This window comes from Narcine bancroftii, chromosome 11 (assembly GCF_036971445.1).
Source record: "Narcine bancroftii isolate sNarBan1 chromosome 11, sNarBan1.hap1, whole genome shotgun sequence".
In the NCBI taxonomy this organism is placed as follows: Eukaryota; Metazoa; Chordata; class Chondrichthyes; order Torpediniformes; family Narcinidae; genus Narcine; species Narcine bancroftii.
In genome coordinates this window covers 79,656,693-79,684,528 of record NC_091479.1, presented here as the reverse complement: position 1 = coordinate 79,684,528, position 27,836 = coordinate 79,656,693, and the positions used below count along the sequence as shown (strand labels likewise).

The 27,836-nt window shown below is 42.7% G+C and overlaps 1 protein-coding gene across 2 annotated transcripts in view; it reads left to right on the top strand.

The window, feature by feature from the left end:
* Positions 1 to 27,836, top strand: part of LOC138745988 (stimulated by retinoic acid gene 8 protein homolog) — a 51,121-nt gene that overhangs the window by 3,445 nt on the left and 19,840 nt on the right. For both annotated transcript variants that reach the window (XM_069903634.1, XM_069903635.1), the window contains exons 2-6: positions 5,632 to 5,838; positions 6,690 to 6,765; positions 13,441 to 13,522; positions 14,870 to 15,022; positions 24,016 to 24,289. In XM_069903634.1, coding sequence (XP_069759735.1) covers positions 5,638 to 5,838; positions 6,690 to 6,765; positions 13,441 to 13,522; positions 14,870 to 15,022; positions 24,016 to 24,289 — 786 coding nt within the window. In that variant the 5' untranslated portion in view covers positions 5,632 to 5,637. The remainder of the gene's footprint in view (positions 1 to 5,631; positions 5,839 to 6,689; positions 6,766 to 13,440; positions 13,523 to 14,869; positions 15,023 to 24,015; positions 24,290 to 27,836) is intronic.

The following is a 27,836-nucleotide window of genomic DNA, read 5'->3' as shown; positions in this document are numbered from 1 at the left end:
TACGGAAAATGGCCAAACGAAAGACAGAAAACAGGACCTTTCAAGACAGGTGGGAGGAAAACTCTGACCCCAGAGTTTGATGAACTTGCATCTAAGAAGAGATGCCAAGTATCTGGTTTAGACCCAGGTGCATCAGAGTAAATCACAGTGTAACAAGCTAAGCTTGGATTCATATTTTCTTTGGTTAACTTTGGACTGTTCATCGTTGAAAGATTGGATTTTCATTGAAGCAATGAAGTTATTTTTTTGACTTGTTGGCTTGTGAAAAAAAATACATTTAAAAGGAGCTTAAAGGCTATAGAGAAATATTATTTATTGAATATTTTATTTCTCATTTGTTAATGCTTCTTCTGGAAAGAGTTTAACCAAAACTATTATTAAACATTTATTTTAATAAGAAAAAGTTTAACATATGTTGAAAGAAGAGAAAACATGCAGATGTTGTTGAAAATTTTCAATAAATATTTAGTTCGGCCCTCGACTTAGTCCAAGTTTTTAATTTTGGCCCTCCGTGAATTTGAGTTTGACACCCCTGATCTAGACTGTAGCTCTGGACTGCTTTATATACAAGGCCACCGGGATGACCCCTAGTGACCTAGTGGTGTAATTACATGTCACCACATTCACCCCCCCCCCTTAAAAAATGGTTATTTCTCCCCCCCATCCTCCTTCCCTTGTTTGTAAGTTCATAAGTCCAAAATTTTTCATGGCTTCCGTTGCCTTCTGGACCTCGGTAGTGGTATAGGGCTGGGGAGTGCGGTCTGCCTTTCAGCCTTTCTTGGTGGAGCTGTGGGGGTGGGAAGTACAGATGGGCATGTGGCCATGTGGGCTGAGGATCCTCTTGTAAGGGATTTGGTCCTGCCATCAAGTCTAGGGTGGTGATATTTTGTGGGGCAGCGTACCCAGGGTCCTGATTTTCGGGGTGGGTGGTATAGTCCTCTGGGGTGACTCGAAGGACGACTGTTCTAGTGACTGCTGCTACGCTCCTTGTTGATCCGTAGACATCTGTGTTTCCTCGCGTTGTTCACACATCCGGCCGGCGCGAGATCCCTGGTGGCCACCGAGTCTTCCCACCAGGGGGTCCGCTTTGTGGGGTCTACAGTGCTTCCGGAGGAGAACAGGTCCCGGTGTCATCATCCATTTAGGCAGAACTGTGCCCATCATGGCTTTTCTTGTGAAAGAAAAGATACGTTCATGTGGGGTCACGTTAGTGGCAGTACACAACAAAGAACGTACAGAGTGTAGGGCTTCTGGCCACTCTTCTTTCCATCTAGTAACAGGCAAGTCTTGTGCTTTTAAAGTCAAGAGGACCATTTTACAAATAGTGGCATTTTCCCTTTCGACTTGTCAATTCCCCCTGGGATTGTAACTTGTAGTGCGGCTGGTAGCAATCCCTCTCTCGTGCAGGTACTGCTGTACTTCTGCGCTCATGAATGCAGCACCCCTGTCTGTGTGTATGTAGTTCGGGTACCCAAATATGCTGAAGATGGGTTGGAGGCATTTTATAACAGTGGCTGCTGATACATCAGAACACGGGATTGCGAAGAGGAAACGGGAATATTCATCTATTACGTTTAGGAAATAGACATTTCTATTATTGGACGGGAGCGGGCCTTTAAAATCAAGGCTGAGGTGCTCAAAAGGTTTGGTAGCTTTTATCAGGGTGGCTTTGTTTGGCCAGTAAAATTGCGGTTTGCATTCCGCACAGATGGGGCAGCTCTTGTTCACTGACCTCACTTCCTCTACTGAAAATGGGACGTTTTGGGTTTTAATGAAGTGTAACAGTCTAGCGACCCCCCGGATAGCACAGCTCATTGTGCAAGTTTTGCAACTGGGACGTGTGGTTAAGGATGGCACAAATGCTTCTGGACAGCGCATCCGGGGGCTCGTTGAGTCTCCAGGGGCGCTATAGAATGTTGTAGTTAAATGTAGACAATTCTGTCTGCCAGCGCAGGATTTTGTCATTCTTAATTTTCCCCCTGTTCTGGTTATCGAACATAAAAGCCACAGACCATTGGTCCGTGACGAGGGTGAAGTGTTTGCATGCCAGATAATGTCGCCATGCCTTACTGCTTCCACAATGGCTAGGGCCTCCTTCTCTACTGCTGAGTGTCTTACTTCTGACCTCTGTAGGGTTCGCGAGAAAAAGGCCACCGGTCGTCCATCTTGGTTTAGGGCGGCTGCCAGAGCCACATCGGAGGCATCCGTTTCTACTTGAAACGGGATTGACTTATCTATGAACCACATGGTAGCTTTAGCGATATGGTTCCTAATGTCCCTGAATGCTCAGGTGGCTGCTGGGCACAGTGGGAAAACTGAGGCTTTTATAAGTGGGCGGGTCCTGTCGGTGTAGTTGGGGAACCATTGGGCATAGTAGGCGAACAGCCCCAAACACCTTTTTAGTGCTTTCAGCGTGTGTGGCACCTGGAGGTCTAGGAGAGGGCTGGATCTGGGCTGATTTCCCCATTCTGCAGTATGTAGCCCAGGATTGGCAACTTCCTGGCTCTAAAGACATATTTTTCCCTGTTGTATGTTAGGTTCCTTTCCTCAGCTGCCTGGAAGAAGCGTTTTAAATTCGTGAGTGTGGCCACAGATTGTCACGTTGTCTAAGTAGGGGAACACCGCTTTCAGTTGGAACTCATCTACTATTTAGTCAATTTTTCTCTGAAACAGGGACACTGACACCAAAGGGAAGTCGCAGAAATTGATACAGCCTGCTGTCTGCCTCAAATGCCGTGTAAATGTGATTGCTGTTTCTAATGGGCAGTTGGTGGTATGCTGCCTTCATGTCTATACTGCGCAATGTTGTTGACCATGTCTGCTATGCATGGCAGGGGGTAGGCATCTAGTTGTGTAAATTTGTTGATTGTCTGGCTGTAATCCACTACCATGCGCAGTTTTTCTCCCGACTTTACTACAATCACCTGAGCTCTCCAGGGGCTGGTGCTCTGCTCTATGATGCCCTCCTGTAGTAGCCTGCGGACCTCTGTCCTAATGAAGGCTCTATCCCTCGGGCTGTACCTCCTGCTCTTTGTGGCTATTAGTGTGCATTCTAGGGTCAGGTGTGTGAACAGCGGAGGGGGTTCTATGTTCAGGACAGACAGACTGTGGTGTTTCTTTGTAAGGCTTAGTGGGGGGTGAGGCCTGTTGTGGACTATTGTAATGCTTTCTAACTGGCACTGTAAATCTAACCCCAATAGTACCGGGGCACAGAGGTGAGGGAGTACTAGTAATTTTAACCCTTTGTATTTTGTGCCCTGGATTTCTAGAGTAACGCTGCAAAACTGTTTTACCTCAGCCACAAGGCTGCTGGCTGCTAACAGGATCTGGTGCTCACTTGGGCATGTGGGGAGGGCAAGGCGGTTGACTAACCCCTGGTCAATAAAACTTTCAGTGCTTCCACTATCTATTAAGCAATTTACCCTCACATCATTAATTTTAATGCACACAGTGGCGACAGAAAAATTGTGTGGACTCACCTGTATCATGCGTAAGGAAGCAAGTCTGGCGTGTCCTTCGTGTCCTTCCATCTGATAGTACTCAGTGTCATATTCGTCTCCTGAAGACTGTGTCCTCTGTAGCATTTGTCCAAGATGGCCGGCTGCACACGGCATTCTTCTTCTTCTGTTTGTCTGTGGAGAAAGAAGAACTTTCCCACCTCTCATTAGCATGAGAATGGGCCTTGGCTGTGGCCTTGGGACTTCTGCAGACTTTTGCATAATACCCACATTTTCCACAGTTGGAACAGACATTTTCTCTGGCAGGGCAGAGGGCTCTGGGGGTCCTTTCTTTGTCCACAGAAAAAGCACTTGGGACCCTCAAGTTGTGCTGCTGCTGCTGTGGATTCCTGTGAGGCACCATACTTTTCTTATCGTGGGGCTAGAGAGTCCAGCAGTGTGATGTTTGTCCAAGCCCCAGGGTCCTGTGAGTACTCCTCCAATTCTTAACAGGTGCTTTCTCAAGCTTCTGCAATTGTCTCTGCCTCATCTAGCCCCACCATTCCTTTCTCCAGCAATCGATGTCTCATCTCAGTGGATCGTATGCCCACAACAATTCTGCCCCTAATAAGGTCCTCCGCATACTCCTGAGCTGATACTGCTTTAAAGTTGCAGCCTCTCGCCAGGTCTTTTAGAGAGAGTATAAAGTCTCTGGCAGACTCCCCTACTTGTTGTGACCTGGTCATGAGTCTGTACCGGGAGTGGAGTTCACTGTGCCCCTTACTGTAATGCCTCTGTAAAATGCTCATTGCCTCTTGGTAGGACCTGGCATCCTGTATAAAGGACTAAGGGTAGTCTCCCAGCTGGGCTAACAGCAGCATTAATAGCTCTTTATCTGATGCCTCAGCACCCTCTACGTAATTCAGAAAGCATCTCTGCCAGCGGCCAAAGTGCATGCCAGCTCCGGGATTTCTGGGGTCGAGCTCTGGCCTGGCTGGTCGCAGCACATGGCCAAGCCGCAGTCTCTGGTCCCTTAGGTGTAGCAAGGGTGGACCTTGGGGTACTGGGAGCTGCTAGTAGAGCCTCTGTGGGGCTTGTGTCTGCTGGAAGAGTAACCTGGGTGCTTGGGGCTGTTGGCTGAGTCTCTGGCTTTGGGACATTTGCAGCAGGCTTAGGGAGGATCCCAACGGTAGCGTCAGGTCTCCGTGATATTGGGGAAACTGCTGCTGGGGGAGTGACGGTAGCGGTATCTGCTTTCACTGGCACTGGAGTGGTTGGGAATTCTGCAGATATGTGGCGATCAGGAGCATGACTTGTGGAGTTCCTTCCACCCGCACTTGTAGTGGCCCCTTTCTGATCGGACCGGGCTTTAGTGTCGGCGGCGCCTATACTGGCGAACCCACAGGGAGGCAGGGCTCTTGGCCGTTTCTTACCTGCCCTATCGTACTTCTGTGGTCTTCCCTCCATTCCACCACGATTCCAGTACAGCGGTTCCTCGTCGTTTTCTCTGTCCTCGGATGCACGTGTGTGCTAGTCATCCCCGGATTCCATTCCTCAGGAAGAGTCTCCAGGTGGTCGGGAATGCGGATTGGAGCAGAAGCAGCTTCCATCCTAGTAACTATGATATTAGTTTATTAAATTGTACTGACAATAACCACACCGGCAGTGTGAGTATAAGACAGCTTTAATCAACTAATATGTACATTAAGAGGTCTTGTCTCTCTGCAAGACAAATCTGGAAGTCTGGACTGTAGCTCTGGACTGCTTTATATACAAGGTCACCAGGATGACCCCTGGTGACCAAGTAGTGTAATTACATATCACCACAGATCGCATTTAGATAGTGTTCAGATCGATTGTTACAGTATCACAGTGCTTGTGTTCAAGTAACCTTTTTTTTAATATAATTGTATTTTATTTTTAGTTGTTAATCTCTTATTATGCCTAATTTATAAATTAAACTTTATCATAGGTGTATATATATATATAGGAAAAGACATAATATATATGGGGTTGATACTATCCGCGGTTTCGGGCATCCACTGGGGGTCTTGGATCATATCCCCCACAGATAAGGGGGGACTACTGTACTGCACAAAATATTTCTGAGGCAGAATTATAAGGAAATTTCATTGATTGATTTGTGGCACATTTTCTACCGCTAACATTTTTATGTATAATTTGTGGGTGTCAGATTTAGATGGAGAGTTCAGAAGAATGCACTAGTCCTTACACAGATGCTAGTCCAAGCTTCATGGCAATGCTACAGGAAGTGGAACCTCGTGTAGCTCGTCGCCGCCTTTCTCAGGCTCGACATCGAGCAAAGCTGGCAGGTCTTTTCAATCACTTGCGAGACACAGTATGTCCTCTTTCGCGGAAGGCCAAGGGAACAACTTCAAAAGTAAGTAAAACATGAAAGTCTGCAGACGCCATGATTGAAGTAAAAATACAGTGGTGGAGAAACTCAGCAGGTCGTACAGTGAGCAAAATATAGGGCCAGGGAGAGGAATACAGTCCCACAGGCAGAAGATAATAGATGGATAAGGGAGGGAGGGCACACCTGCAAACAGGGGGAGGGGAGATGACTATGTGAATGAAGAGAGAAGGGAAGAAAGCTGGAAGAAAGGAGACAGAGAGATGGGGAAGAGATTGAGAGTGGGGAGTGGTCTAACAGAAACCAGAGAAGTCGATGTTAACTGTCTACTTCTCTCCAGCTCTCCACCCCCTCTCTCTCCATTCACAGAACCATTCCCTCCTCCCCAGTTTGCAGTTGTGTGTCCTTTATCCACCTCTTGCCTGTGCTCCTCCTCCTGCCCCTCCCCCACAATTTGATTCAGGCCCCTGCCTACTTTTTGCTCATACCTTGATGAAGGCCTCAGTCCCGAAATGCATACATTTTTATCTTTGAAATATAAAGTACACTGACCTGCTGTGTTTCTCCAGTGAAACTCTTTTAATAATAATGAATGATATGAATGCTGCCTTTTACAGTCTGAGGTCACCCTGAAGCATTTATAGCTAAAGATGAACTTTTGAAGTTTTATAACCCAGGGGTTCAGTTGTTCAAATTTCCCTGGAGCACAATATACATATTTGAGAGCTGGCGTTGACGTAAGCAGTACTGTAGGGACTTATCAACAAAAGTTTCACAATTGCAACAATACTGCAGTTTTAAATTACAGTTTAAATAACAGTTTAAATAACAGTTAAATAAAAGTTAAACCTTTGCTTGAAGTTTTATTTTATTTGCAGTGGCAGGTATTACGGAGGGCAAAGAACTACATCCTGGATCTAGAAAGAAAACTTGGAAATCTACTGAAGCTCAAAGGTTAGTTTGTTCAGAATTATTATTATACTTGTTTTTATTTTTATAATGAGCAATTATGGGGAGCCCCTTTAAGGCCAGTAGTACTGCCTTCCAGACCGTGCCATTCTCCCGCTCCACCAGGCCATTCCCTTTGGGGTTATAGCTGGTGATCTGGCTAGAGGCGATGCCCTAGGACAGCAAATATTGACGCAGCTTGTCGCTCATGAAGAATGAACCTCTGTCGCTGTGGACGTGGCTGGGGTATCCGAGAATGGTAAACAGATTGTGCAGAGCCTTTATGACGGTAGCTGCAGCATGTCTGGGCAGAGGATGGCAAAGGGGAACCACAAGTACTCATCTTTGCTGTTGATGAAGTACACGTTGCGGTTAGTGGAGTCCATGCTTAGACGTTCCAAGGGACGAGTGGCCTTGATCAGGTGTGATCAACAAGGCTGGTAGAAACACAGTTTGCACTTCGCACAGACCCAACAATTTCTGGTCAGTGTCCTGATGTCCTTGATGGAGTAGGAGAGATTACGGGCCTTGACAAAGTGAAAAAGATGGGTGATCCCGGGTGATAGAGGTCATCGTGCAGTGCCTCCATCTGCTTACTGGCACAAGTCTCCCAAGACAGGGCATCTGAGAGCTCGCTAAGCTTTCTGGGCCAGTATAGTATGTTGTAATTATAGGTGGAGAGCTCGATTCTCCATCTCAGGACTTTATCATTTTTGATTTTACCCCACTGCTGATTGTTAAATATAAAGGCGATCATCTGTTGGTCAGTCAGCAGGGTAAAATGCTTACCAGCGAGGTAATGTCTCCAGGTGCAGTACTGCTTCAACGATAGCCTGGGCTTCTTTCTCGATGGGATCTCGGTACGGGCTACAGGCCTGCCTACCTGGTTAAGTGTGGTGGCCAAGGCAAAGTCAGATGCATTGCTCTCCACATGGAATGGGATGGATTTGTCCACTGTGTGCATCGCGGCCTTTGCGATGTTGGCTTTGATATGGTTGAATGCCTCGTGGGCTTCTTCCGACAAGGGGAAAACGGTGGCCTTGATGAGGGGTCAGGTTTTCTCCATGTAGCTGGGGACCCACTGAGCATAATAAGCGAAAAAGCCCAAGCACCTTTTCAAGGTCTTGAGGCAGTGGGGGAGCAGGAGTTCTATCAGGGGGCTCATGCAGTTGGAGTTGGGGCTGATGTCTCTATTCTCCACAATGCAGCCTAGTATAGCCAGACGACATGTGCTGAAGACACATTTCCCTGTGTTATATGTTAGATTTAGGCGTTTTGCTGGTCGTGGCCTCAGATAGTGACATTGTCAAGGTATGGGAAAGTGGCCCGCAGCCCGTATTCGACCACCATCCAATCCATTTCCCTCTGAAAAACTGAAACTCCATTCATGACACCAAAGGAAGTGGTAAAGCCGGCCATCTGCCTCAAAGGCAGTATACTGGTGGTCTTCAGGGTGAATGGGGAGCTGGTAGTAGGCAGATTTAAGGTGGAGAACATCTTGTACTGTGCGATCTGATTCATCATGTCACTTATGCGGGGCAAGGGGGTATGCATCTAGCCAGGTGAACCTATTGATGGTCTGGGAGTAATCAATGACCATCTGGTGTTTCTCCCCACTCTTCACCACCATTACCTCAGCTCTCCGGGGGCTTGTACTCTGTTCTATCACCCCCTCAGCCAGGAGGTGTCTCATCTCTGACTTAATAAATGCCCTGACCCCAGCACTATATCACCAACGTTTAGTGGCAATGGGCTTACAGTGAGGGTGAAATTGGTGAATAAGGGTGGGGGAGAGATCCAGAACGTGAAGAGACCACATGTCAGACGAGGTGATTGGGTTTGGGGCTGACAGTTGGCCACGTGGTGAGAGGAGGGTGGGCAGTTTAAAAACTGCTCATTGCAGACTGTGAGGGGAGGATGGGGCTCTTCTTACTCCATGGCGATGCTCTTCATGTTACACTGGAAGCCTAATCCCAGTAGGATGAGTGCACAGAGTGCAGCAGTACGAGGAGTGTAAAGTCCTGGTATATTATGCCATGGACAGACAGTGTTACTGTGCAACTGCCACAAATCTCTGCCGAGTGAGATTTGGACTCCATGGAGATGTGGTGGCTCATGGGCTTCACCCCAAGGGAGTTGTGCTGAACAATGTCTGGGTGAATGAAGCTTTCAGCGATTCCACTGTCGAATAGGCAAGTGGTGGGGTGGCCAGTTACCATCATGGACTTGGAGAGTTGATAAGAGTTGATTGAGGGTTACCGATGCCAGTGAGGGCTCATTGTCTGAGGAGTTCCATTGGCTGCTGGCTGTCTAGTAAGATGGTGCCCCCCAGCGCGCACGTGACTCGGAAGGGAAGGGGATGAAGACAGATGTGACGTCATCACGGGCAGCAGGCTTCATGGTGTGCGTGCGTGGCTGTCCCAGGTCCTCAGAACTGACGGCGGAAGTGTCAGCATCAAAGGTGGCTGCCCCCGCTCGCACGCAGTGCTGCTGGAACTTGGGTGCAGACCTTCGCGAAGTGTCCTTTTTTCCTGCAGTTGGAGCAGATGGCATCCCTGGCAGGGCAACTTTTCCTTGGGTGCGTAGCCCACCTGCAGAAGTAGCACTTTGGGAGCTTGCTAATGAGTGGGAGGAAGCTTGCAATGCCACCTCCCAAGATGGCGGCCCTGTGTTCCCTGTGAGGGAGTCGCGTGTTTATTGGAGAATGATTCGGCATTTTGGATGGCTACCACGAGACTGTTTGCCAGTTCGATGGTCTGACGTAGGCTCAATTGTCTCTGTACGAGTAGCCTCTGCCTCACGTAATCAGAGCGGACGCCTGTTTCGCAGGCATCTCTGATCAGCAGCTGTGTGTGCTGTTCTGCACTCACAGTCTGGCATTTGCAGACCCTTTCAAGCTCCTGCAGAGCCCTGGCGAAGTCATTGAAGGTTTCCCCCAGTTGCTGCCTGCGTGAATGGAGTACGTGCCATGCATAGACCTCGTTTACCTGGGCTTTATACTGGTCCTTCAGGGTGTCCATTGCGACTCCATATGTTTGGCAGTCCTGGACCATCCGGTAGACTCGGTGCCCGATGTATGAGTACAGCAGTTGGAGTTTGTCTTCGTCATCCAGGATAGCTGCTGCGGAGGCTGTGAGGAACTTTTGAAAGCAGTGGCGCCAGAGCATGAACTTGTTGGTTGCCTCAGGTTCTCTCCAGTCGATTTCCAGGCGATCCAACTTCATGTACTTGTCCATGTTTTCAAAAGAACCTTGTAAATAAAACTGAAGTACGATCAATTGCACAAAGGCTGAAAGTTGCTGAAACTGAAGGCTTTTATTTGCAAGAGATGGACAGCATCCCCATGTTAGTCGCTCACGTTGACCTGGACTCGAACTGGGGAGGTCTTTAGAGGGAAGAAAGGGGGAGGAGTCACAAGCTGGCCAGTGAAAGCAGGGTCAACCAGGAAAGGTCATGACATTTACATCTGGCAAATATATACAAGAGTGTGTTCATCTCACTAGCAAAAGCATATTCATTGCTGATCCCTAAGTGCCTGTGGTTCGCTGTTAGACAGAATCAGACACACACAAAGTAAAGACTGAACAACAGGCTTTAATCCACAAAAACTTCCACAGAGCCAGGCTGGCTGCGGCTGCAGAAACTCAGTGCGAGGCCTCGGGAGGCCGGCGCAGGCTTATATCCCAGAGGGTGATTGACACCCGACCGGGTGGGGCTTGATCCATTTATGCCAACTGATTGGCAGCCGGCCAGGTGTTGTCTTGTCCCCTTACTCTCCTGCAGGTACAGAGGTTGCCCCCTGCAGTAGGCCAGTGGTGGACCACCACAGTGCCATGAACATAGCACAGTACAGGCCCTTTGGCCTCGATGTTGTGCCAACCTATATATTCCTACCAATAAAAAAGTTAAGCCCTTTCTACTTTGTCACCCTCAATTTTTCTTTCATCTATGTGCCTGCCTCCCTTCAACTTTCCTCCCTTCACTTTGTACAGATGTCCTCTTGTGTTGGCTACTCCTGCCTGGGAAAAAGGCACTATCTATGCCTCTCAGAATCTTGGAGACCTCTATTAAGTCATCACTTATCCTTCTTCCTCCAAAGTGAAAAGCTCTAGCTCTTCTAACTGTGCCGAATAAGACTTATTTTTCACAATATTCTAAGTATGGTCTCATCTTCACTGACAATACCACAGTAATGGGTTGTATCAAATGAGGCAGGTTTCTCCAGCATTGTGGTTTTACTTGCATAAAAAGTGATGATGGGTTAGCATGCAGGAGGGAGACTTGGCTGAATGGTGCCTCAGCAATAACTTCGCACTCAATGTCACCAAAACCAAGGAGCTGATTGTTGACTTCAGGAGGGGAAAACCAAATGTGTGGTTTTCCCTTACTGAAGTGAGCGTCGGGGGATCAGAGGTGGAGAGGGTGAGTAAATTTAAATTCTTGGGAGTTATTATCTTGGACGATCTTTCCTGGACTGAACACCTGTGGTAAAACCACTATTGTACATATTTGTCATATGTAAATAACATGTCCTTTCCTGGTTGGCCCTGCTCTCACTGGCCGCCTTGTGACTCTTCCCCTTTCTTCCCCATAAAGGCTGTCATGCCACAAGCCTTTATGGGGAAGCCTTTATGCTTTTACGTCATGCATAAAAGTCCTCAGTTCCGGCAACTTTCAATCTTTATGTAATTGAACATGCATCAACACCCTAATGGCATCATGAAGAAAGCATGTAAGTGTCTCTACTTCCTCAGGAGTTTGTGGAGGTTTGGTATGACATCAGGAACCCTGGCAAATTTCTACAGATCTGTGGTAGAATGGAAAGTGTGCTGACTGGCTGCATCACAGTCTGGTATGGAGATACCAAAACCCTTGAATATAAAGCTTTGCAAAAGGTAGTGGACACATCCCAGGACATCACAGGCAAACCCCTTCCCACCATCAAGGACATCTACAGAGAACACTGCCGTAGGAGAGCAGCAGCAATGATCAAGGACTCGCACCACCCAGCACACACTCTGTTCTCACTGCTGCCATCAGGAAGGAGGTATAGATGCTGCAAGATTTGCACCACCAGATTCAAGAACAGCTGCTCCCCCTCCACCATCAGACTCCTTGACAACAAACTCAATCAAGGACTCATTTAAGGACTCTTACTTGTGCACTTTATTGTTTGCTTTTTTTCTCCTCTCTGTATTGTCACACAGTTGTTTACACTTATTTATTTATTTACATGTGCACATTGTGTACATTTTATTTTGCACTACCAGTAAGTGGTCATTTTGCTTGGACCGCAGGAGAAAGGATCTCAGGGTGGTATGTGATGTCATGTATGTTCTCTGGCAATAAGTCTGAAATCTGAATCTGAATCTGAAAAATCAGAGGTACGTAGAGCTGCAAAATGACCTCTGAACTTTTGAACTCAATCCCCCAAGTAATGAAGCCAGCACCCCATAGGCCTTCTTAACTATGAAGAAAACAATAAAAAATTCAAAGATTTAGACCTAGTGACAAAGAAAGAACGATGAAAAATATATTTTCAGATCTTAATAGCATCTGACTTGAGGGGATCCTGCAAGCACCAGTGTCCCTATGTGCCCAATGCTCTTAACCTATGTGGCAGCAGAGGTCACAGGTTTGGAACATACAGTCAGAGTAACCTGGAAAAATACTTGCAGGCCATTTTGCAAATAGTTCATATTGCAGCCAATGTTCCCTCTAATTTTTAATAGATAGTGTGCGCAAAAAATATGTTGTGTGATTTTATTTCCTGTGGCAAAAGTATGTGTGCACTGAATGCTTGTGGAAAGGTAAATTTGAAATTGTTTCAAGATCATTTTGGCACAGCCTGTCTCTCATGGGTCATAAAACTGTTGGCAGGTTTTAATATAATACAAGTATAATTAACGACTTGTTTAACTGACTAACTAGTTCACAGAAACAGTTAGCTAAGAGATTATTTTCAGTAAGCATAATTATTAATTACTATCTTATTTTAGGCAACTAACATTTGTGCTCACATTAATTTCCTTTGTGCACTGGTTGCAAAATGTGTGTGCACGCATACGTGCGCACAGCTTGGAGGGAGCAGCGATTGTGGCCCTGGTACGCCAATGATATAAAAAGAAATATCCATCAAGTGGGGGTTGTGAAGATTGAGTGCTGTCCTGCGAGGAAGGACTGAGCATATACTCGCTGGAATTCAGAAGCATGAAAGGGGATTTAATCGGAGAGATGACATTTCTTTTGCTGGGGTGACTAGAAGCAGGAATCGTGCTCTAAAAACAAAGAGCAAAAAAGAAACAGCTCGAGGATCTCACTCGTTGAACAGTATCGGAGGGGTGTGTGGGGGAAGGAATTGTGGAATTTTCCCACCATAGATGCTGCTTGACCGACTGAGTTCTTCCAGCAGTTCATTTTTCTCCAGATTCCAGTACTAGCAGTCTCTTGCGTCACTGTTAAAATAAAAAGTCGGCCATTCAGGACAAATAAGAAGAAACTTGTTTGTCTAGGGTGTAATGAATGTTCAGAATTCGGTTTCCAAAGGGGGCTGTGCTGCTTAGTTGCTTGCTCTCATTCATTCATTTCATTATTTGCCAAAAGAAAGTTTCATAACATTTCAAAGCAAACTGACCATTACACACATCTGATTAATCCTTCTGATATTTTGCTTCATGACAGAAACATATCATTTAAAAGATGGTCAGCCATCAAGCCTGGAAGAAGTAAAAGAACAATATATTGGTTATTACAAGGAACACAGGTACATTATAAAAATCAACAGATTTATAAGTTTCATTGGTTGATTATGAATATCAAATAATTCCTTTGTTCCAATTAGATTATTAATCCATGTTAATTATTTGAACCTCCATATACTGTATTTATTGCCATTGTGTGCTGCTCCGGGCCAGCATCTCATCCGGCCGCTTCGGGGCCGTTCCAGCATGCAAGCGGCACCTGGCGGTGGATCAATGCAGGATCAATAGATAAAATGGCTGTCTTCCCTACACATAATCCCCCACACAGCTATAACCACTCTGCCAGTGGCAGCACCAACCAGGGAAATTTAGAGCAATTCTAGTTGCATGGGGAATTAGGGTAGGGAAGACAGGCCATTTTGCCCATTAAGCCTTTGGCACTGACGAAGGGCTGCGAAGGCCGAAGCAACCCGGTGAGGTGCCGGAGGCTGGAGCTTGCCCTGGTCACCCGCTAAAGGCCCTGCCGGCTGTCACCCGAAAGCCCCGCTGGCTGCCCGCTGACAGCCCCCAACCCTTGCCGGCCACCCTGTAACAGTACCTGATCGGCTGCTCATATACTATGTCGGGTGGCACAGTTGGTGTGTAGTTTTTTTTGGTGCTGTTTTTTAATGGGAGAGAGAGCAGTGTCAGTGCTTGCCTTAGGCCACTACTTTACCTTGAGAAGCCACTGCTTTTATCCCTCTTGTTTGATAGTTATATTATGGCTCTGAATTACTGATTTCCCACAGTGGGTCACACACAGTTCTTAGGTGTTATGTTATGGGCACTTGGAATATTCTTTCATCATATGGAAATCCATCTTTTAAAATTTCTTCTGAGGTGATTCAGCTGCAAAAGAGAATTTTTATCTCTTAGCCAAATTGCAAGCAAATAGAAAATAAATTTGTGATAGACATTTCTCATTGAGTAAGATTATGTATTTATTACTAATATCCGTTATATATTTTATATATTAGTTCTATATACATTGTCAAAAGTCATAGAAATAATGAGGTTCCCACGAGGATTCAATTTGCTGGTATTTCAAAAGAGTTATTTTCCTGATTTAAAATTATACAGTGGCAGTTGCATTCTCTACTGCCTGTGCAAAAACAATACCAATTTACTTTTGTTCAAGGCAGAAAGTTCAAAGTTCAACACATTATGAATTACTACTGCATAAACTGATGCTGTGGCAGCTGATATGCATCAGGCCACGATGAAGTTAAAAGTGTAACTAAAAACATATAACTGCTAACTATAATCATTAAATTGTACAATGGGGAAGAATTTGTCCCCATGTTCCAGTATTTTTTTTTAAAAACATTCATGATCTGACACTTGTAACAGTAATTTTCCTGCCTTCACAGTGACATGGCTTCAACAAACCTACCTGGTAAAGCAAGAGTCACCCTTTGGCAGTGGCTGCGGGAATATAGAGGTCACCCCACAGAGAATGATGTGAAATTAGTCTGTTCGCAGTCTCCTGTGAAATCTTCTGCTGAACTCCTAGAATTTGAACGGTTTGTATTGCGCACGGGGCCATCTGATTTCCCTCACTCCTTTCAGTGGAGGCATTTCTCTGTTTTAAATAATTCGGTTTCACCATTGAGAAAACAAGCTCTTCACAAGCATGGAAGCGCTATAATTTGGCAGTCCAGGACATCAAGTACAAATAGAGCTTAGGATACCTGTTACGTGTGATCAAATCAGGTTTGGTAGGTTCACAGAGAAACGTGTCCAGACACAGGCTAAATAAACAAAGGATGATCTTCATTGCACACATGGGAAAAACAAAGGATGATCTTCATTGCACACATGGGAAAATAGCAACAGGGAAGACACAAAACAACACCGATACTTTAAACAACGTAAGCAGTCACATCGAATACAACAATCTCCTATACCAGTGCCTGCTTACTCTCTCACACACATGTGCAGTAATATTCAGTACCTGGCACACTCTTACTATACAGGGACTTCAACTCGTACTTCCTGTTCCACAGGGTGCCGCTCAATTGCTAAGTATTGACATGCAATACTATGGTCCCACTCTCAGTGCAGTGCACATCCTACCAATGACTCCTCCAGCGATGTCCACAGTTCGTGATCAGGCATAGAACAGTGTTCGTAGTCAGGATCAGGGGGCCAAGAGACTGAGCCTGCTGCACATAATAACCTTTTAAAATGCAATAAGATGGGGAGTCCAGCCCAGGTAATCACTAAGTGGTTTCAAGGGGAAAATGGTGAGGTGTGGACTAATGGATGGGCAGTTCAACCTTGATTGGCAGGTGATGCATCTTCCAATTAGGTTCCAAACGGAGAGGTCATGTGACCATCTACAATCCATATTCCCACCTGGTGTCAGACAGAGAGCCACATGACTCTCCACAATCCACACTACAATACCAAAGAGAATGACAGCTTTAAATATACCTTGTCTATTGAGGTGATACTGTACTGTAAGGAACAGTGCCTCAACTTATCGTTTATGGATCAAATTTATGGTGCATTGGAGATGGCAAAGTTTCACTCCCAGATGAAGACAATGCCTTCTACACCTGATTTGATTGCCAGAACAAGAAAGAACCGCTCCGCACTCCCGTGTCCCCTGATGATCCTCTACTGTCAGCATCCAAGGATGACATGCGGGCTGCCTCCATGAAAGTGAATCCAAGGAAAGCATCCTGTCCGGACGGAGTATCCAGCTGAGTGCTGAATACCTGTGCTGGCCATCAATGTTTCCATTCATATCATCAACATCTCACTCTGATAGGGTGTGGTACCCACCTGTTTCAAATAGGCCTTAATTGTACTAGTGTCCAAGAAGAATGTGGTAACCTACCTAAGTGATTATCGACCAGTGGCACTCACGTCAACAGTGGAAGTATTTTGAGAAGCTGGTGTTGAAACATATCAGCTCTTGTTTGAGCGGTGACATGAATTGATTCCAAAGTTCCATCACACTGGCTCTACTCAAAACCCTGGAACACCCAGACAGTAATTATGCTTATATCAGGATGATCCTTTTTTTAAATTTTTAAAAATTTTTCACACTGTGATCCATATTAATCAAAATACACACAAACATTTCCCTCTTGAATATACACAGTGTCATTTTCTCCCCTTTGTTCCCCCTCTCCTCCCTCCCTCCCACCCCCCTCGAAACCCAACATATACAATACAATAAACCCATTAAACAATGTCATCACACAATGAAAATAAACAAGAAAATTGTGTCATCTACTTTTACACACTGGGTCAGTTCATTTCGTCTTCTCATTCTATCATTTTAGGGTGTGAGGGTCCGCGGTAAGCCCTCTCTATTGTGTTCCATGTACGGTTCCCAAATTTGTTCAAATAATGTGACTTTATTTTTTAAATTATATGTTATTTTTTTCCATGTACCATTGCTGTACTCTCAGGCTCTCTTCTGATTTCCAAGTTGACATTATACATTTTTTTGCTACAGCTAAGGCTATCATAATAAATAATTTTTGTGCTTCATCCAAATCAACGCCTAGTTCTTTACTTCTTATATTACTTAGAAGAAAGATCTCTGGATTTTTTGGTATGTTGCTTTTTGTGATTTTATTTAATACCTGATTTAGATCTTCGCAAAACTTTTTCACTTTCTCGCATGCCCAAATTGCATGTACTGTTGTTACCATTTCCTTCTTACAGCGAAAACATCTATCTGATAATGTTGGATCCCATTTATTTAACTTTTGGGGCGTGATATATAGTCTGTGTAACCACCTATATTGTATCATGCGTAACCTCGTATTTATTATATTTCTCATAGTTCCAGAGCATAGCTTTTCCCATATTTCATTTTTTATCTTTATGTTTAGATCTTATTCCCACTTTTGTTTGGGTTTATAGCTTATTTCATCATTTTCTTTCTCTTGCAGCTTGATGTACATGGTTGTTATAAATCTTTTAATTATCATTGTGTCTGTAATCACATATTCAAAGCTGCTTCTTTCTAGTAATCTCAGTCTGCTTCCCAATTTGTCCTTTAAGTGGGTTTTCAGTTGGTGGTATGCAAACATTGTACCATGAGTTATTCCATATTTGTACTTCATTTGTTCAAAAGATAATAAATTATTTCCCAAAAAACAATTTTCTATTCTTTTAATTCCTTTTCTCTCCCATTCTCTAAAGGAAAGGTTATCTATTGTGAAAGGGATTTGTTGATTTTGCGTCAATAATAATTTTGGTAGTTGGTAATTTGTTTTTTTTTCCTTTCTACGTGAATCTTCTTCCAAATGTTGAGCAGTTGGTGCAGTACTGGTGAACTTCTATATTGCACCAGTTTTTCATCTCACTTATAAAGTAGATGTTCTGGTACCTTCTCCCCTATTTTATCTAGCTCTATCTTGGTCCAATTTGGTTTTTCCCTTGTTTGATAAAAACCTGATAGCTATCTTAATTGTAGCTGCAAACCACCTTGTTTGTACCATTCTGTTAATTTATCTAGTGCTATCCTCGGTTTCCCCCCTTTCCATAAGAATTTCCTTATTATTCTCTTTAGTTCATTGAAGAATTTCTCTGTTTAGGGAATTGGTAACTATTGAAATAAGTATTGTATCCTTGGGAAGATATTCATTTTAATGCAATTTACCCTTCCTATCAGTGTTAGTGGTCAATCTTTCCAATGTTCTAAGTCATCTTGTAATTTCTTCATTAATGTCTGATAATTTAATTTGTAAAGATGGCCTAGATTATTATCTAGTCTAATACCTAGGTATCAGATTGCTTGTGTTTGCCATTTAAATGGTGATTATTTTTTAAACTTTGTGTAATCCGCATTATTCATTGGAATCGCTTCATTTTTATTTGCGTTGATCTTGTACCCCGATATTTCTCCGTATTCCTTCAATTTCTTATGTAATTCTTTTATTGATAATTCTGGTTCTGTTAAGTATACTATGATGTCATCAGCAAATAGACTGATTTTATATTCCTTCTCTTTTATTTTTATCCCTTTAATTTTATTTTCTGTTCTTATCAGTTCTGCCAATGGTTCTATTGCTAAAGCGAACAGTGAGGGAGATAGTGGACATCCTTGCCTAGTTGACCTGCTTAATTTAAATTGGTTCGATATATATCCATTTCCTGTAACCTTCGCCAATTGTCCCTTATATAATGCTTTAATCCAATTAATATATTTCTCTGGTAGGTTGAACCTCTGTAATACTTTGAATAAATAATTCCATTCTACTCTGTCAAAGGCATTCTCTGCATCTCTTTTTATTCTTTGGCTTGGCTTCGCGGACGAAGATTTATGGAGGGGTAATGTCCACGTCAACTGCAGGCTCGTTTGTGGCTGAGAAATCCGATGCGGGACAAGCAGACATGGTTGCAGCGGTTGCAAGGGAAAATTGGTTGGTTGGGGTTGGGTGTTGGGTCTTTCCTCCTTTGTCTTTTGTCAGTGAAGTGGGCAACCACCACTGTTGGTGTCTTATTTTCTTCTACTGCATGGATTAAGTTAATGAACTAAAAGACATTGTCCGTTGTTCGTCTTTTCTTAATAAATCCAGTTTGATCTAGTTTTACTATTTTTGGTACGCAGTCGGCCAATCTGTTTGCTAATAGTTTTGCTATTATCTTATAATCTGAGTTAAGTAGAGATATTAGGCTATACGATACTGGTGTTAGTGGATCTTTCCCCGTCTTTGGTATTACTGTAATTATTCCTGATTTACATGAATCTGGCAAGTTTTGTGCTTCTTCTATCTGGTTCATTACTTCCAGGAGAGGAGAAATTAGTAACTCTTTAAATGTTTTATAGAATTCTATTGGGACTCTGTCCTTTCCAGGCGTTTTATTGTTCGATACCTTTTTTTTTAATATATCCTGTATTTCCTCTATTTCAAATGGTTTTATCAATTTGTTTTGCTCCTCTTTGCAATTTTGGTAGTTCAATTTTAGCTAGAAACTCATCTATTTTGTCTTCTTTCCCTTCGTTCTCAGTTCGATATAATTGCTCGTAGAATTCCTTGAAGTTTTCATTGATCACTGTTGGGTTATATGTAATTTGTTTGTCATTTTTCCTTGATGCCAATACCGTTCTTTTAGTTTGTTCTGTTTTAAGCTGCCAAGCTAGTATTTTGTGCATTTTTTTCAGCTTTATTTTCATTGTGTTCTTCTCTACCTTATACATTTGTAGTATTTCGTATTTTATTTTTTTGTCCGCCAATTCTCTTCTTTTTGTTGTATCTTCCCTTGTTGCTAGTTCTTTTTCTGTGCTTACTATTTCCCTTTCCAGCTGTTCTAATTCCTGATTGTAGTCCTTCATCTTAGTTACATAACTTTTTATCTGCCCTCTGATGAAGGCTTTCATTGAATCCCATAATATAAATTTGTCTTTCACTGATTCTGTATTTATTTCAAAGTACATTTTAATTTGGCACTCAATAAATTCTCTAAATTCCTGTCTTTTAAGTAGCATGGAGTTTAATCTCCATCTATATGTTCTTGGTGCGATGTTCTCCAACTCTATTGCTAATAACAGGGGTGAGTGATCCGCTAACAATCTTGCTTTATATTCCATTTTCCTAACTCTCCCTTGGATATGGGCTGACAACAGGAACAGGTCAATCCTTGAGTATGTTTTATGTCCCCTCGAATAATGAGTATTCCTTCTCCTTTGGGTGTTGTCTCCTCCATATATCCATAAGTTGCATTTCCTGCATTGATTTAACCATAAATTTGGCTACTTTGTTCTTTCTGCTAGTCTTTTGTCCAGTTTTATCCATCTTTGAATCCAAATTAAGGTTAAAGTCCCCTCCTATCAATATATTCCCCAACATATCTACAATCTTCAAAAAAAGATCTTGCATAAACTTTTGATCCTCTTCATTAGGTGCATATATATTGACCAAATTCCAGAGTTCTGAATATATCTGACACTTTATCATTACATATCTCCCTGCTGGATCGATTATTTCCTTCTCTATTTTGATTGGTACATTTTTATTGATTAATATAGCTACACCTCTCGCTTTTGAATTATATGATGCTGCCGTTACGTGCCCTACCCGTCTCTCCTTAATTTATTATGTTCCACTTCAGTTAGATGCGTTTCCTGCACGAATGCTATATCTATTTTTTTCTTTTTTCAGTAAATTTAATAGCCTCTTCCTTTTGATTTGGTTATGTATTCCATTAATATTTATAGTCATATAGTTCAACATGGCCATTTCATACTCTGTTTTCATCTCATTTCCGCTTCCTCACCACTACTTTTCCCCTATTCCCTATTTTCATTTATCAGTTCTTTTTTGAATGCACTTCTAAAATATAAAATACTTCAATCACTCCCACATCTAAAATTTCCTTAACTCCAAGTGTCCCCCCCCCTCTCTGAGTCACCCCTTGTCCCTTACCGGGCAACCACAACTCCCCTCTCCATTCGGACTGTGAACCCGTTCACAAGTGTCAACTGATTTCGCAGTGACTTATTCTCTCCCACCTAACTCCCTCCAGAAAAGACTTTTATCTTCACATTAAAACAAAGCTCTCCCTCTTTTCTTCTCTTTTTCTTTTTTTTTAACTCCATCTCTTTTCCCCCCTTCTCCCTTACTTCCCTTTTCTTCCCTCCTTTAGTTCTTGCTTATACATTATTTTTACATCTTTATATGTAGTTTGTCATCGTTCTTCATTCTTGTTACATCTCTTCATCTCTCTTTCTGTCTTGCAGGCATTCTGCACATTCTCGTGCTTTCTCTGAAACAATCTGTTTTGCTCCCCCGGGATAACTACTTTAAGCACCACTGTATATCTTAAAATAAATTTATAGCCTTTTTTCCATAGGATCGATTTTGCTGCATTAAACTCCTTCCTCTTCTTTAGGAGCTCAAAACTTATGTCTGGGTAGAAGATTTTTTTTTGACCTTTGTACTCCAGTGATTTTTTGTCTTCTCTAATTTTATTCATTGCCTTCTCCAATATATTTTCTCTTGTCATGTATCTTTGAAATTTTACTAATACGGATCTTGGTGTTTGTTGTGACTGTGGTTTCGGGACTAATGTTCTGTGTGCCCTTTCTATTTCCATTCCTTCCTGCATTTCTGGCATTCCCAGGACCTTTGGGATCCATTCTTTTATAAATTCTTTCTTATCTTTGCCTTCTTCATCTTCCTTAAGGCCCACTATCTTTATATTGTTTCTTCTACTATAGTTTTCCATTATATCCATCTTCTGAGCTAACAACTCTTGTGTTTCTTTAACTTTTTTGTCACTTTCTTCCAATTTTCTTTTTAAGTCATTCACTTCCATTTCTACCGTCATTACATGTTCTTCCACATTTTCTAATCCTTTCCCTACACCTGTTATGACCAGCTCTATTCTACTCACTTTTTCTTCTGTACTTTTCATTTTTCTTTACATTTCACTAAATTCTAGTGTCAACCATTCTTTTAATGCTTTCATTTGTTTTTGAAATTTTTTAAAATCTATCTACTGTCCATTCATTTTACCTCCTATTCCTCTGTGCAGAGCTTGGTGTTCTTCTTCTTCTTCTTCTTCTTCTTCTTCTTCTTCTTCTTCTGTGTCTGCTCTTGGGTTTGTGTCTTCAATTTCTCTTCCTTGTATCTGTGTCTCTTCTGACTTTCTTGTTGAGCTGCTTGTCTCAGTTTGTTGGGTATTTTTTTTTCATGGTTTCTTGATGTTGGTCCTCTTCTTCTAGGCTGGTTATCTGTTGGGCCTCCTGCTTCAGTTTTTCTTTCTCATCTCTCCCTTTCCTGTTGCTTTCTTTTTCTTCCAGCTGGGAGCCCTGCTGTCGGGCATCTTTCAGCTGTTCATGCTGTGTAGTTTCACTCCACAGCTGGTCCCCCCTCCTGTCGGTGTTCTCCTTGTCGTGCGCATTCCACATGTGCAGTTGCGCACCTCTGTTGGCTCATTGAGCCATTTTTGCAGTCCCGTGGTCGGTAGGCCGCGACCCTGCGGAGGTCTCCACTAACCTCAGGGAGCAGGCTCCTCTTTCCACGGCAGTTCCCTGCTTTTTCGTGCAGGTACGGCCTTCTCCATTCTCTTCCAGCGTCTTTTCTTACTTAGATGCCATTTTATCCACACCTTTATCTTTTATTTGTTGTGTTTTGTGATTTTGGGGCTTTGCTTTTTCTTCACTTTTTTTCTTCTTTTCTGGAGATGGCTGGTATTCTCCTATCGGCCACTACTCTATCACATGACTCCTCCCAGGATGCTCCTTCTTGAATACAGTTTGGAATTTAACACCTTCATCCCCTCCCCTCAAAACTAATCAGCAAACTCCCAGACCTAGGATTCAACACCTCTCTGTGTAATTGGATCATGGATTTCCTCACCTCCAGACCACAATCAGTGAGGATTGGGAGAAATATCTCTTTCACAATCTCCATCAGTATCGGAGCATCACAGGGCTACGTTCTTAGCCTCTGGTCAACTCACTTTGCACCTGCATTTGCATGGTTTGGTACAACAACATCTACAAATTTGTTGATGATACTACAGTGGCGTGCTGTATAAAAAGGAGAAATGAGCCAGAATCCAGGAGGGAGATTAAAAACTTGGCTGAATGGTGCACTAACAACAATCTCTCACAATGCCACTAAAACCAAGGAGTTGATCGTAGACTTCAGGAAGGGAAAACCAGAGGTGGAAATTTAAACTCCAGAGAGTCACTATCTTGGAGGACCTTTCCTGGACCAAAAATGCTAATGTCATCATGAAGAAAGCATGTCATTGCATTGCCTCTACTTCCTCAGAAGTTTGTAGAGTTTCAGTATTACTTCAGAAACATTGGCAAACTTCTATAGATGTGCAATGGAAAATGTATTGACTGCTGGTATGACCTCTGAGTGGAAAGCCCTGCAAAAGGTAGTAGACCAGTGCATCTTAGGCGGAACTCTCTTCACCATTGAGAAAATACGTTGAATGCTGCCATCAGAGAGCAGCCACAATCATCAGGGATCCAGAACACCCAAGACATGCTGTGTTCTCATTACTGCCATTAGACAAGCTTCACACCACCAGGTTCAGGAAAAGTTCCTATCCCTCCACCATCAGACTCCTAAACAACAGATTCAATCAGAGACTCATTTAAGAACCTCTTACTTTGCACATTATTTATTACTATTTATTTTTTTCTTTATTTGCATCATCAGTTTGTTTACATTTCTTTCTCTGTTTACATTTGTCTCTTTTATATATGTAACTTTTTTTGAGTACAATTTACACTACCAATAAGTAGAAATTCTGCCTGGCCTACAAGAAGAAGAAGGGTCTCAGGGTTGTGTGTGATTTCATGTATAGACACTGACAATAAATTTGAACTTGAACTCGATACAGACGTGTAATTTTCACACATCAATTTTTTTTTGTCATGATATCTATGTCCTACAGGCAGGAGGGCCTTAAGAACGTGTGGCGTCCAACTAATAGATGGAGGTGCATAAATCAGGCACTAAAACTTGCTAAATTGTTCTTTTCTCACATTGTTTAAAATGCTGTTTTTGTTTCTTTCTGGCAGTTACTTGAATTTTTATAAAGAAACAGTGGACCTTTTAGTGGAGAATAGGATTGTGTCCTTGGAACAAGTCATGCTTCCCATTGTATCAAAAGCAATTTCGCACCTCTGGCAGGAAATGTCTGTGGAAGGGAAGACAGCCAACTTAAAAAGGGTGGGCTTCTCCCCAGGCCAGCAAACCACTTTGCAGATACCCTTGCAAATGGACTATACTACAATGGACCGAGTATCAGACAGTCAGGGAGCCAGTGGTTCTTCAGAATCCAATCATGATGAGGTAACTTACCAAAAAGTTTAAAAATTAGATTGATGAATTTTTTTGTTACATAAAAATAGTCTATTTATTCAGCAATAGAAGAGGTTTTTTTAAAATTACACTGGACAACAATTTTTTTCAGAAGGATTGCTTTCAGAAAAAAAATCGGGGATTATGATAGACAACTTCAAGATGAGCGTAAAGATAATTTCATATTTACTGTATCACATCGGAAGTTGGAGAAACAGTAAATGAACTTTTATTGAATTTCGCATGTTTAATCGCATAATGATGCTGACACATTGCATTAGTTCAAATGGCCCAAAAATGTTTTGCTACTGACTTTCACTTGTACTCAGTATCTGATGCCTCTCGTGTCAGTGTCCAACAATAGTCGGCCGGCATTGATGAATTCCAGTTGCCCTGATACCGCTTTTCCATAGTCGCAATGTCCTGGTGAAACCTTTCACCATGTTCGTCACTGACTGCACCAAGAGCAGCAGGGAAGACGTCCAAGTGCCAATGAGGAAAATAAATTTTCACCTCATGGTTTTGTATGCTTGAAGCATGAAGCATGTATACTTGAAGGACACATTAAGCATAGGTTATATCTAAACATTGTTACGTGATAAGAAAAATTAAAGGTGTTTTTCATGATCAAAACGCACCCAAAAGTGTTTAGGAAGGAAAATCTTCGTTGTCCAGTGTTACCTTGGTGTATCTCCATCCACAAGAATCACAATGTTTAAAATTATAATAGTTGTGTGAGACTTACTCTCTTGGCATATAAAGTGAATGAGTAGATCTTTCATTGGGATTCACTAATAACATAATAGCACAAAATGAGATTGTTTTTTTATTTCTTTAAAATTTGAAAATTTCTTGATTCCTTTGTGTTTCAAATCTAAAGGGCCTTTCTCTGCAAATTTGGCCCTCTCCATGTTGAGAGTGGCTCACTGCATTGAGCAATTGGGATGAATTGTATTTTGTATTTTTCAAGTTTTCATTCAGTACTTGAATGTTTCTAGTAGCCTGCTCCACGTGAGACTGCTTTATCAGCACACAGTTGAACATCAGAAGGATCCCATGATTTGCATAAATTTAACATTGTAACTAATTTCAGCCTCTGCACTTCTACTCTATTTTTATGTGTAAATCAGGTTATTTTGTTAGTTGCTACTTGTTATCTGGAACCTCAGCTTTTCAACCCACATCTCCTTACAAAATGAATCCCCATTAGGATGTTGTTTGGCGGAAAGCAGAATGCTGCTCTGTAGAATATGTGTAAAGCTCTACTCTGCACAAGAGATTCTGTGAGCCAGATAGGTATACCCGCATGGTGTGCTGCCTCCCTGGTGCAAGGGTATGGGTTATCTCAAATCGGGTCCAGAGTATTCTGAAAGGAGAGGGTGAGCAGCCTGATGTCTTGGTACATGTGGGTACCAATGACATGGATAAAAAGAGGGAGGAGGTACTGAAAAAAGATTACAGCGAGCTAGGACAGAAGCTAAGAAACAGGACCGCCAGGGTGGTGATCTCTGGATTGCTACCTGTGCCAAGTGCAACTGAGGACAAAATGGAAGGTTAAGACAAATGAATGTGTGGCTGAGGGGATGGTGAAAAGACAAGGTTTTGGCTTCTTGGACCATTGGGATCTCTTTTGGGGAAGGTATGATCTTTACAAGAAGGATGGGTTACACCTAATCCCAAAAGAGGTCAATATATTGGCAGCTAGGTTTGGTACAGTCGTCGGATGCGGTTTAAACTAATTTGGCAGGGGGATGGGAACCTGTATGATAGGGCAAAGGACAGGAAAGATAAAATAGGAAAAGTTAGGTTAGGCAGCGAAAGTAAAAAATCAGAAAGAGCAAGGAGGGTGAAAAAAGCAAATCTGAAGGCTTTATATCTTAATGCAAGAAACATTTGGAACAAGGTAGATGAAATGGCTGTGGAAATTGAGATAAACAAATACGATTTGATTGGGATTACAGAAACATGGCTGCAAGGTGGGCAAGCCTGGGAACTTAACATCCCAGGGTATACAATATTTAGGAGGGATCGGCAAGAAAGAAAAGGGGGTGGGGTAGCATTGATGGTGAGAGAAGGGACCGACACGATTGACAGGAAGGATATTAACTTGGAAGATGCAGAATCTATATGGGTAGAACTGAGGAATAGCAAGGGGCGGAAAACGTTAGTGGGGGTGGTATATAGGCCTCCAAATAGTAATGTGGAGGTGAGGGAAGGCATAAAAAGAGAAATTAGAGAAGCGTGCAATAAGGGAACAGCTGTCATCATGGGAGACTTTAATTTACGTATAGATTGGACTAGCCAAATTAGTAAAAATACTGAGGAGGAGGAATTCCTTGAATGTTTACGGGACGGGTATCTAGACCAATATGTCGAGGAACCAACTCGGGAGCAGGCCATTTTAGAGTGGGTATTATGCAATGAAAATGGGCTAATCTGCAATCTTGTTGTACGAGACCCTTTGGGTAGGAGCGATCACAATATGATCAATTTCTCACTCGACATGGAAAGTGAAGAAATTAAAACCGAGACTAAGGTCCTGAATTTAAATAAAGGGAATTATGATGGTATGAGACAGGAGTTGAGTAAGATTGATTGGGTGGTGTTTATGGGGAGTTGACGGTGGATAGACAATGGAAAGCATTCAAAGATCTAATGGAAGAATTGCAGAAATCGTTTATACCGGTTTGGCATAAAAATAAACCAAAAAAAATGACTCAACCATGGATAACAAGGGAAATTAGAGATAGTATTAGGTCCAAAGAGAGAGCATATCAATTGGCCAAAAAAAAGTACCAAATCCGAAGACTGGGAACAGTTCAAGATGCAGCAAAGGAGGACAAAGGGATTAATCAAGAGGGCAAAAATAAATTACGAAAGTAAGCTTGCGGCAAACATAAAAACCAACTGCAAAAGCTTTTATAGATATGTCAAGAGGAAAAGATTGGTGAAATCCAGAGTAGGTCCCTTGCAATCAGAATCAGGGGAATATATAATGGGGAATAAGGAAATGGCAGACCAATTCAATTCTTACTTTAGTTCTGTTTTCACAAGAGAGGATACAAATAACCTCCCAAGGATGTTGGGAAACATAGAGACTAATGCAAGGGAGGAGCTGAAAGAAATCAGTATCTCTAAGGACATGGTCTTGGGGAAATTGATGGGATTGAAGGCAGATAAATCCCAAGGGCCTGATAATCTACATCCTAGGGTACTTAAAGAAGTGGACATTCAGATAGCAGATGCTTTAAGAATTATTTTCCAGAACTCGATAGACTCAGGATCAGTACCCATGGATTGGAGGGTAGCTAATGTTACCCCACTATTTAAAAAGGGGGGGTAGAGAAAAAGTGGGAATTATAGGCCGGTGAGCCTTGCATCAGTAGTGGGCAAAATGGTGGAATCCATTATTAAGGATGTAATAGTGGAGCATATGACTAGCAGAGAAGGGATCGGACAGAGTCAATATGGATTTACAAAAGGTAAATTGTGCTTGACAAATCTATTGGAATTCTTTGAGATGGTGACAGGTAAAATA